At 32.3% G+C, this 12,818-nt stretch overlaps 1 protein-coding gene across 1 annotated transcript; it reads left to right on the top strand.

Annotated features, from left to right (window-relative positions):
- Window positions 1–8,958: 8,958 nt before the first annotated feature.
- Window positions 8,959–9,646, top strand: LOC149180171 (uncharacterized). The gene is made up of 2 exons (XM_089418141.1): window positions 8,959–9,239; window positions 9,403–9,646. The coding sequence occupies exons 1-2, from the start codon at window positions 9,045–9,047 to the stop codon at window positions 9,583–9,585; spliced, it is 378 nt and encodes a 125-aa protein (XP_089274267.1). The 5' UTR covers window positions 8,959–9,044; the 3' UTR covers window positions 9,586–9,646.
- The last annotated feature ends 3,172 nt before the right edge of the window (window positions 9,647–12,818 follow it).

Here is a 12,818-nt window from a genome sequence, read left to right as displayed (position 1 = left end):
AAAACATCAACATTTTGTTTAAAGGCATATTTTTTACACTTCAAATTTTCTTATGTGCTAAATATGCACATTTTTTTAAAATGTGGATTATTTAACCATTTTTCAAGTTGTTTTATTCTTGTTTTTGTTTTCATCTTAAGATGTTTGCTTTTTAAGGGTTTCCCAATCACATTTTTTTTGCTTTTCTTTGCAATATTTTTTTTAATATTTTTTTTTTGCAAAAATTTAAAAAATTAATAACTCTAATATTAAAAAAGGTCTTTCAGTAGAAATCACATAAGAGAAATTTTTGGCCTACGCATTTCGAACCAACAAGTGTCATTCATCATCAAGACCAGCTGAAGAGGTAGACCATGCCAAATGATTTATATATTATTTTTATATATCGTTAATTAATATCTCAATACACATAAAATAATTGTCACTAAAAATAATAATTTTAAACAGTGGATAAAAAATATACATTCTACATATAGATACAATTAAGAAAATACATATTTTAGGATCTTTTCGCTAAAAATGACATGTTAAATAAAAAAATTAATAAAAAAAGTTGGAAAAATAGAAAATTTTATGAAATTTATATTGAAAAATGATGATATTTGAAGTTTTTTTTTCAAAAAAATTGATTCGGATAAAATTTTAAATAAAAATAACGAAAAAAAGTTTAAATAAATAAAACATACACTTAAAAAAACAAAATTATTGAAAAAGAAAAAAATGCAATTAAATTTAAAAAAAACATTGAAAATTAAAAATATATAAAATAATAAAACAATTAAAAAAATACATTAAAATTGAAAAAAAGTATATTAAAACAATTTAAGAAAAAACACATTAAAATAAAAATAAAAAATAGAAAATAATTAAATAAATATTTGAGAGAAAAACACATTTAAAAAATTTAAAATTAAAATTAAACAAAATAATGTATTAAAACAAAGTTTACAATGAATAAAAACATTTAAAAGAATTAAAAAAAGTAAATTAAAAACATAAGAAATACAAATTAAAAATAAAAAATGAGAAAAAAATTAAAATTGAAAAAAATAAAAATTATGGCCCCACGGGCGTTGGTGGGGAAATCTGATTCCCAAGTCCATGGGGCGGTGGGGATGGCAGCTGCCCCACCCAACCTTGTCGTTCCACGAGCCTGGACGGGGATGTCTTATTCTAAGAATCAAACTTCCCCACCGAGGACTGTGGGGTGGTGGGATTCGATAGGGGTCAAAATTGGACTTCCCCACCCAGAGTCATGGGGCGGGGAGGCTACGCAGGGAAATATGATTCCCGTAATCATATTTCCCTACCTAGGGCCCGTGGGGCCATGAGGTTGGGCGAGGTAAGGACACACAGACTTTCCCCCGCCCAAACCCACGACCCTAGGGGCCCTGGGTAGGGAAATATGATTCCTAGAATCAGATTTCCCCGTTGAGGGCTTGTGGGGACACCTTTTTTTGTTTTATAATTTAAAATGTTTTTTTTTTTTAATTAATTATCTTTGTAATGTTTCTTTGTTTTTATTTTGTTATAATATTTTTTTCAACTTAATTATATATATATATATATATATATATATATATATATATATATATATATATATATGGGCTCCCCTCCCCCCGTTTAGCCCCATGGGCTCTGGGCAAGGAAATCCTATTCTGGGAATTAGATTTCAACCGAGGGCCCGTGGGGCCACAATTTTTTTTTTAATATTTCTTTTGGTTAATTTTGTTTTGTTTAATTGATTTTTTAAATGTATGTTTTTATTTTTATTTTTTATTTTTTTTAATGTTTTTAATTTTCAACATTCATTTTATATATATATATATATATATATATATATATATATATATTTGAGAGTGATTCACGGACACCCTGGTCAACGGGTGACGCTACGTCCACAGAAAAATCTAGGTTGACCCCTCGGGCCCACTGCAAGACCTGACTCCAAGGGCTTTGGGGAGAATGGACCCTGTGACCTCCCGATGACGAGAAACTGATTTTGACCAACTGAGCTAACCCTTGGGGCTTATATATATGTAAATTTATATTTTCAAGGATATCGTTTTTATTATTATTATTATTATTTAAATTGTATGTTTTATTTATTTTTTAACATTTTCTTTATTTTCTTTATTAAAAAATGTTGAAAATTTACCTCGAAAAAAAAAGGACTTTATTTCAGCATCAACATTTTTTATTTTCATGGTGTTTCTTGCAGAAAAAAAGGTTGTTTTTTATTGTCTTTTAGTTTCATTTTTAAAAAAGGTTGAAAATTTACCCTAAAAAAAGACGTTATTTGACCATTAACACTTTTTGTTTTTAGAGTGTTTTTTGCACAAAAAATTGGTTTTATTGGATTTTGTTGTCATTTTTAAAAATTATTAAAAATTTACCCCGTAAAAAAAACAAAAGAATGAGGAAGAGGAGGAGGAGGTTATTCCAGCGCTAACATTTTTTGTTTTCGGTTTGTTTTTCATGTTTTTTTGAGATTTTTTGTCTAGAGTTCTTACTTTGAGTTTACATTTCTTGTTTGACAATTTACATTGTTTGTAAATAAAATATCGTAACATGTTTTCTTTAACAACACTGTACATGCTTTAATTTTAAACATATAACTATTAAAGAATCTCTTTAAATAAATACCACATTAACTATTATTTGCATCGCACATAATTCCACATTCTTTTCCAAAGAAAATTGCCACAACTGTCCTTATTCATCTAAAAGAAAACTAACACATGAGGTATGGTTTTTCATGCGAATGCATAAAATTTTCACGATAGTTGTTAATCTTTCGTACAAATACATAATCTTTTCTCACAGGAAACTAACATAATCTTGCATGCAAATGCATAATCTTTCCAGAAGAACATAATCTTGTATGTAAATGCATAATTTTTTCCAAAAGAAAGCTAACAGAGAGATACTATACTTATGCACGAAAAATGCATAAAAATATTTCAAGAGAAGTAATCGAAGAACTTAGAGTGTGTAAACAAATACTCCTTTCAAAAAGGAAAAACTAGTTCCATAGTTAACGCATGCAATTATATAAACTTTATTCATGTGAAACTAGCTCCTTAGCTATTTCTTTTTATATGCAATTATGTAATCTCTTCCAAAAGAATTAATACAATAGGTGTTATTCTTATACATGCAATTGCCTAATATTTTCCCAAAAGGACTAATATAACATAATTTTTTTCCAAAATAATTTAACATGATAGCCATCTTTTCTATGCATTCAAACTAAATTTCTTCCCAAGAGATCTATCTTAATTCTTCCTTTCCATGCATGTAAAGTGCATTTCTTTTCAAGAAATCTATCTCAATAAACTATTATTTTCTTTCATGCAACACATATTTCTTTTTCCATAATCCTACCATCATTAGCTATTCTTTTGTGTAAACAAATACATACTTATTTTCCAAAAAGAAACTAACACAACAACTAATGTCTCTATGCACAAAGATTCTTATTCTTTTTTTCACATTAGCTATAGTGTTTTGTGCATAAAGAGATTTACCAAAATCAACTAATATTTTGTGTATGTAAATACACATTTCTTTTTCCAAAGCTCTAGAAAATTAGTTATTCTTTTGTTGTGCAAGGTTCACATGTAACCCTTTTCAAGGAATGACTTAGATAATTTAATTCTCTCCCCCACAAAAGCCATGAAAACTTTTCGAGGAAATGCACAACAAATCTTTTTAGGAAAACAAATATATTTAACCTATGCTCAAGTACAAAAGAACCATGACAATTTTCCAAGAATTACTAACACAATTAAAATAAATAAACACATGTTCCTTTTTCAAGAGATAAAAATTAGTTATTATTTATGTGCAAAATTCTTTTCCAAGAAATTAATATAACAATTATTAGTTATGTGCACAAATTCTTGTACTTTCCAAGAAATTTGACCAATAGGGAGTTGTTCATAACATTTTTATCTTCTTGTATGCAGGGTTTCATGTATTCTTTTCAAGAACTCAAATACATAGTAGCTATTTCTCCTACATGCAAACTCATATTTTTCTTTTCCAAGAAATTAAATGCACAACTATTTCTTTGCATGCAAACATATACTTCTTTCCTCACAAGAAAACTAACTCACTAACTAATATTTATGCATGCATATATATGATCTATTGTTTCAAGAAAATCCAAAATGGATTTCCTATCATTTCACACACAACTACCTGCAATATTTTCAATAAAATAATATGATTTCTTTATCGTTTACCATGAAATTTTTCTTTCAATAAAGATATGATTTCTTTGTCTTCTACCATGGAATTTTCTTTCAAGAAAGTTATATGGTTTCTTTAGCTTTTACTAGACAAGTTTATTTCAATACATTAGTATGATCTCTTTATATTTCTCTAGAAATACCCTTGAAAGGCATGGTTGCTTATCTTTTATATGAAATACCCTTTAAATATTTTCAAGAACAATAATATACAGACACATACCTTCGAAGTTATGACTAGCCTCTCACCGGTTGTCCTTGTAAGTGCACTGGACTTCCAACATCCCTCTATGGAACTACCCACTATAATGTAACATCCCTTTAGACCATTCATCTCACTAACTGTAATTCTCCTCTTACTATTACTTGAAAGATTTTTTCTAGTCTTTTTTTCAAATGTTCTTTCAACGGCTATCACCCATATTACACTTGTAAGATCCCTTTTCTAATAATTTTCACTTGACTTGGAGTGCCCAAGTTGTTCGATTCCTATGGTCATGCAACATCTAATGTTTTAAAATTAGTGGCTAGACCAACACGATATTACTTCATTTGGACTATGCCTTTTCACTTAGGGTGTTACCAAAACTCATCCCTGAGCTACAACTAAGACGAGTCACGCATTCCAACTTTATGTCAAGTGATCTTGGTGCACGACTATCCATGCCCTACCTTGCAACAATACTTAAAAAGTTTTACCAGTTCATGCATAAAATTAAACACAAGTATACAAAAAACACACAACACATAAATAATGGCACAACTTATATGTTTTGGTAGCATCAAGACTTGCTTAACACATACACAATAATATCGATACATGATGTTACAAATACAACAAAATTATAAAAGGAGAGTCATAGCTCATTAAAATGATATACAAGATCTTGACCAAGTTGTCTCCTCGACTTACGTGCATGTCTTTGTATGACCCTCGATGCTTTTTGTGTTAAGAAATTTACTGCATAACATAAATAATTACTAAGAGGAATAAATATAAAAATAGCCAGCAACAACCATAAACACTTAAACACAAATGTTTATCCAGGAAAACCCCAAATCCGGGGAAAAACCCAACTTGATAATATCTTATTGGCATTGGCCAAAACCCTGGCCAATCTGACCAAGTGAGCTTTCACCGCTCACCTCCAGGTCTTGCATTACAATGAAGTCCTTCCAGCGTTTTATAAGCTCCATTACATATAATACCACAGGCAGAATATTATGGGTGCACAATACCATGTGCCCCAAAACCATCACTGTTTAACCTGGTCAACTTTGACTCTATCCCGAGTCAAGTTTACCTAACAATTCCCCCCTTAAACTTGACTTGGGTTCCTTGACTAACTCCAGCTAAACCTGCTAAGTGAGACAATCCTGCTCACTCTAGCCCTTACCCCCCTCAGAGTTTTTACTCGGGGTATTGTTAATCCGAAATCCCCCCTATCACCTAGGTCTAACCCAGACTTTACCGGTGATCACCGAGGGGTACACATGCCTTACCAGGTCTTACAATGGTATGCCCATTTACATGCAATAATTCTGATCCATCCTCTCTCAATTTGATGTGCTCAAAAACTTCTATCAAACCGCTCCAACTACGAGCCCTCGTAGATTCCAACACCGGTAATTATCGCAAATGCACTGCGATCCCTAGCCGGCGCTATCTTGCGCACATTCTCCTTGAGGTTCTTCTGCGTAAGATTGTTCCACCATTATTTTCAGACCCAAAGCTGTAAAAGAAAGGCTGCATTGATCTCATCAGGCACTATAAACCCCTGGCATCAAAAAATCCCTTTGAAGCCAATATCTGGCTCTGATACCAGTTGTTAAGAAATTTACTGCATAACATAAATAATTACTGAGAGGAATAAATATAAAAATAGCAAGCAACAACCATAAACACATAAACACAAATGTTTATATGGGAAAACCCCAAATCCAGGGAAAAACCCAACCTGATAAGATCTTATTAGCATTGGCCAAAACCCTGGCCAATCCGACCAAGTGAGCTTTCACCACTCACCTCCAGGTCTTGCTTTATAATGAATTCCTTCCAGCCTTTTATAAACTCCATTATATATAATACCACAGGCAGAATACTATGGGTGCACAATACCATGTGCCCCAAAACCATCACTGTTTAACCTGGTCAACTTTGACTCTATCCCGAGTTAAGTTTACCTAACATTTTGTTCATGCATGCCTAGTTGTTATACCAACCCGATCCATTGACATGTGGTGTCCACAACCCTAATCAAAGCTATTACATATTTCGATTATATTCAGTCATGCTATTCAATCCTTGTTTGGTTGAGTGTCTTGTCTCCTTGTGCCTTTTGCTTGATGTTGTGTTGTGTGCCTCATTAATTCATCCAACTCATGCCAATATATGATGAAATGTTGCACCCCTTTGGAATTGAATCAAAGCCAACCCATCCTTCCATCTTGTGGTTTACTCAAGTTGTGATGAATCCACCAACTCACCCACCATTACACTATGTGGTTTACTCAAGTTGTGATGGCTCTACTAACTCATACATTATTCCACTTGTAGCTTACTCAAGTTATGGTAAGTCCACCAACTCACCCATTGTTGGGTTTTCCATACCCCCAACTTGTCCATGTGAAAGTCAACCTCATGCATCCATGTCCCAAGTCATATAAACTATATGCCCAAGGATAACGCGACTAAGACATATGTATGGCAGGTGTGTCCATTAGTCAGGATCTGTGATGACATATGCCTTAAGGAACTTTGCTCATCTGTTTTGATTTCCAAGTGTGGAGTACTCATGCATATCACTCTTGGTTCCCCTCCTTAGGTTGTTTAACCAAGACTTCCCCTCGCATCCAACTTAATAGTATCATTGCACAACCTATCTAATTACAGGTGCCTTCTTACCATGACATCCATTCTAATTGCAGGTGTCTTCTTACCACGACATCCATTCTAATTGGACAAAAATATCACATACCTTTCTAATAAAAGCCCTTACACTAAAGCTTTATATTTTTACACCAAAAAAAAGGAAAGAAAAAAAGTAAAGTTTTACATAGAAACCATTACTTCACATACCAAGATATTGGTATATACAAGGGTTTTGGGAACCCTCTCACATCTATTGTGCTGAAGAAGCACTCACATTTTTTTTGTTCACCACTTTTCACATTAATTTTCAAAAGCAAATACATTTGTTAATAAAGTTAGTTAAACATTCGGTAAAGAAGCAGTTGCTTACAGATATATGTTTTTTCCACCTTTTAATACAATTAGGTCAATGATTTGAAGAATTTCAAACCACTTAGCATTGCATTTATCGCTTGTACCATGACTCTAATGTGAAGAGCACCATAAAACGTCGAAGAGTGGGATAATCTTCAAAATTTTAAATTACTTTTTTTTCCCAAAATAGTAAAATGGCAAATAATTTTATACGCTTGAGTTTGTAATTAAAAAGTCTTAATTCGGCTTGGAGTATGCTGTAAAATTGTTTTTGCTTGGCTAAGAGCTTATCTTCCTCGGACGTAAGGAAACAGGTTAACGGCCCAAGACCTAATCTTCCTCGGACGTAAGGAAATAGATTAACAGCCCAAAACCCAGAGGCATCTCACATTCGCGAATAGCAGCCAGAGATGACTGTCCTCACTGTTGCTTTGATACCTGAATTTGATAAATTTTAACACCTTAAAAAAATAAAAATAAAAAAAATAAAAAATAAAAATAAAAAATAAAAAATCCAAATTCATACTCATTTGTTGGAAGGATGTGATCCCATAACATTACATAATCAACGTTCTTTCGATTGTTTTGGTGACCCGATAAAAAGCAGTTAGTTGCTTTATTGTTAAGCGATTGACTTATGAACAGATGCTGTGCACCCACCACTTTTACAAAATTAACTTTTAATTAATGTGGTACCTGTGGGTATGGCTATCATGATGCCGTTGTATATGGGTTATCCAGATATATATGAATATTGTTTTCATGATGAATATCTATATATATCTATCTTTGAATTACACCGTAATTAAACAAAACAAAAAAAACACGGATAAAAGGACGAAACTCACCACCAAAACTTAAAAGAAAACGATGTGAATGACAATATGGAACATCATCATGAAAACAATATATATATAAATTTTATTTTAATAAAATAGTTGATGAGTGGAAATAGACATTAATTTATAATATGTATCAAGATATTTATTTTATAATAAACATAAAAATTAAGTAAACAATAATATATTTTAAATTATTATTATTATAAAAAATTAATATACAAGTTAAATATATATATTAGGTTAAAAAATTACTAAGCAATAAAAATACTTCAATGATATTTATAAATATAATATTGTTTTTAATTAAATTGAAAATTAAAAAACATAAATCTTAATCTCCTATAAAATTATTAAAAATATTTTATTGTATTAAATCTCTATTATCAACCTAACAATTAAATTAAAATATTAAAAAAATTATATATATATATAAAACCAAGGCAACTTTGTCAAACCTACCCTTCTCCTCCCACGGCGGAGAAAAGAGATGATGAAAGGTTTGAGAGTTGATGTGTGAGGGGTGCCACTCCTAGCGTACCGCGTCGGCGCGCTTTGCACGCGCTATTAACGCTTCTTCAGCATCCAGCGCCGGTTATATAATCCAGCATCCAGCGCCGGTTATATAATCCGCGCCTACCTATCTCATTTGCACAATCAAGCCATTTCTATTCATTTTTTATAACAACCCTGAGAAGAATTATTGTCTCGCCTTTGGGTAAGATGTCAGAGGAGAAACACCACCACCTGTTCCACCACCACAAGGAAGATGGGGGTGAGCAGGTGATTGAGAGCACAGATGTGTATGCTGCTGGCAATGTTGATGAGTACGAGAAGGCCAAAAAGGAAGAGAAGCATCACAAGCACATGGAGCATCTGGGTGAAATGGGAACTGTAGCTGGTGGAGCTTTTGCATTGGTAACTTTTTTATTTTTTAGATGGTCGATTTTGATTTTGCTATTGTTTATCAGTTTTTAGAATATTTTTAAAATATGTAATTAGCATAAATTTATTAGAAATAATATCATTCACTTTTACTGAAATTGTCAAATATTATTAAAATATATGTAATGATGAGCAGCATGAAAAACACAAAGCCAAGAAAGATCCAGAGAACGCTCACAGGCACAAGATTGAGGAGGAGATAGCTGCAGCAGCTGCAGTGGGAGCAGGGGGATATGTCTTCCACGAACATCACGAGAAGAAGGATTCCAAAAAAGAAGAAAAAGAAGCGGAGGGCAAAAAGCATCACCACCTCTTCTAGCTGCACTGTCACTACCTCTCATCATGCATTTAAAATACTGTTTCTCTCTTTACTTGAAGTGTGGCGTTATTATTAGAATATATATAAGATCCAGTTGAACTCAACTGATATCCCTTCACATACTTGTCCTTTTCCTCTGATTTCCCATCTTACTTGTTTTATCAGATCCATCTCCATCGCATTGTCCAGTACTGATCCTTGAAAATTTATATGCAGAGAGATTTTATCAATAAAAATATTAGTTGACCAGTTGTTTTGAGAGGCCCTGCGGGCTTATGATAATTATGGTTGCAATTTTGATGTTTGGGAAGGCAAAAGATGAATGTTTGTAAGGTTTTAGGTTGAAAGCCACTTCATGTTTGCCAAGGCTATAGCTGAATTTTTGCAAGGTTTTAGGTGAAAACTTTGTTATATCAGCAGTAAAGTATTTGTTATATCAATATTTGCAAGCTTCTAGGTATCTTTGACGGGCACCTTATGTAAAGCGTAAACCAGGTAGGTTTAGTTGCTTGACCAAAGAGAAACAAACTGCCATATCAGCGGTAAAATATTTGTTATATCATAATTTGCGGTCAAGGATTTATGAAATGTTTCTACGACGTTAAAATATTTATTAAAAAAATAAAATCTCAAAGCTGAATTTATTTACATAAACAAATTATCTATCATGATTATTTAAATTTAGGGTTTACAATCTGAAAAAGAAAACATGATTAAAATTTTGTTTTAATATTTATTTACCATTTAAAAATATTTTCTGAAAAAGGAAATGAAATATTCTTTAAAAAGGAAATGAGTTAAAATATTGATTTAATTAATAAATAAAATCTCAAAACTGAATTTGTTTACATAAACTAATTATCTATCATGATTATTTAAATTTAGGGTTTAAAATCTGAAAAAGAAAATATGATTAAAATTTTGTTTTAATATTTATTTACAATTTAAAAATATTTTTTGAAAAACGAAATGAAATATTCTTTAAAAAGGAAATGAGTTAAAATATTGATTTAACTTTGAATTATTTAATTATGAATATACATATAGAAATATCATTTTTTTAATTATGTCAATTATAATAAAAAATATTTTGATATTCATGTAAAATAAGATAATTTTAAATTAATTTTAGAAAGATAAATAATAAAAAACATACACATATCACATCCATTTATTGTGCTTAGGGAAGCATTCTACAATGATGTAATATCTCTATAAATGCACTTATATAAATTGCATTTACATTGATATTCACAATGGAAAAGATTATGTTTACTATGTCTAATGAAATGGTTGAAAACAAGAACCATTATGATTTAGTTGACAACTAATTTGAATCAAATAAAGAAAATGATAACTCATTCAAAAAAGAAAAGAAGAAGAAGAAGAAGAAAGAAAGTTTTACATGTTCTTTATTTAAATTCATTAGTAAACTCGAAAAATTACTTTCATCTTCATTAACTAGAGATTTCATGAGGTGGAGTATGTAGGAATTCATCATCACAACTTTGTTGAGAAATGTTGTGGCTCCAATGAAAGGTATTCCTGAACATGAGGTATGCACATGGGACTTCATGGTTATTGCAAATAATGATAGGTTATTTTATTAGTTGGAAATATTGCTCTAGACTCTTGAAAGTTGCAGGGATTTTTTGTGTAAAAGAATTAATTATTTTATTGGAAGGTTTTGCATGGCTTCTATGCAATAATTTTCTAAAAACATGCATGAGAAATTTACATATTAAAAACAAAGAAACCATGTTTTTTTACTAAAAAGAATATATTGCAAGTATGTTGTTACTCTTGAAAAGAGAATGCATGTGAATCCTGCAAACAAAAATATTAAAACAAATAAACATGTTGTTTTATTAAAAAAATATATTTCACGGATGTTGTTATTCTTGAAAAGAGAATGCATGTGAATCCTGCAAACAAAAAGATTTAAGAAGTCATACTAGCTTTCATAGAATGCATGTGAACTTTGGTAAAAGATAAAGAAATTATATTACTTTCTTGAAAGAAAATTGCATGGTAAAAGATAAAGAAATCATATTACTTTCCTGAAAGAAAATTGCACAATGAAAGATAAGTTAGGGATTCTTGGCTTGTTGGGGCCTGACCCAGGTTCGGAAGAGTTATTAGCCAAACAAATCCCGCACTACCGGCCCTTTCGGCAACAGTTCACGGAGCGCGGACTAAAGTCTCACCCGAGGTAGTAGGGGAGGGTGTTGGAACCAGGTTTCCGCACCCTTGGGATGTCTTGATGTGGTTTGGAGAGGTCATGAACCGTTCTGCAGCCTTGTGCCACTTTGTACTACTGTCGCATAGATCCGTACAAATGCACTTTCTTATTAATGAATTTGTTACAGTTTTGTTCTTCTTATAGTCTTTAAGCAAACATTTAACAATAAAACCCAATGCACGCAATCATCATTAACAAAAAAGAGACAGTGCATAAATTTAGAACATAAGCAACAGATAGATTCCAATAAAGCACACAATATTCAGAACTTCTTATCTTTATTTATCTTCTATTAATACAACCAGATCCGCCCTACGCACTCAGCTGCAGGGGTCCGCACACACAGCTGCGGACTCTACCAGGCCTCTGCGCACATAGCTACAGAGCCTCTATCTTTCCACCAACACCCTTGACTCGGACTTATAGACGCAGAGCAACTATTGCTTTCCTAAACCCATAACATTCAAGATCCAAAACAAAAACTGACTTCTCACCATAGAGCCTTGCTCTATTTATATATTTCCATGGTCCGTGGACCATGGGCAGACTAACTCACCTTTTATTTCCTTACATTATTTTCGGGCGGACAACCCTTTGACTTGACTCATTACAATTTGTGCTCTGTGCACTTCGCGGAGTCTTTACCATACTTTTACCTAAACTTGTGGGATTTGAGCCCCAAAACCATTACGCAGGGCCTTCGCTACCCAACAAGCCCCCAACACAATCATCGTGACTCGTCCCGAGTCACTCGGCTCGTGCAGCAATCTTTGCGCGAAGGTCATTCAACAACTTCTGTGCTTCGCTTACACTTGCAACAAAATATTCTGCCATCTGTTGTACCTATTCTACGCGAGCCACTGAGGAATCAGTATCATCTTCAATTGCTTGTCTGGGTTCATATATTGCCTACATGTGTGCCATCTTTCGCTAAATGGTGGTGGACACCGTGAATTCCTCATCAAGCCAAGGTTGGATACGTTCTTTAATC

The sequence above is a fragment of the Pinus tabuliformis genome, chromosome 3_2, assembly GCF_031772625.1.
Source record: "Pinus tabuliformis cultivar Carrire ecotype Pingquan chromosome 3_2, CPIR1, whole genome shotgun sequence".
Classification (NCBI taxonomy): Eukaryota; Viridiplantae; Streptophyta; class Pinopsida; order Pinales; family Pinaceae; genus Pinus; species Pinus tabuliformis.
This window is presented reverse-complemented; position numbering and strand designations above follow the sequence as displayed.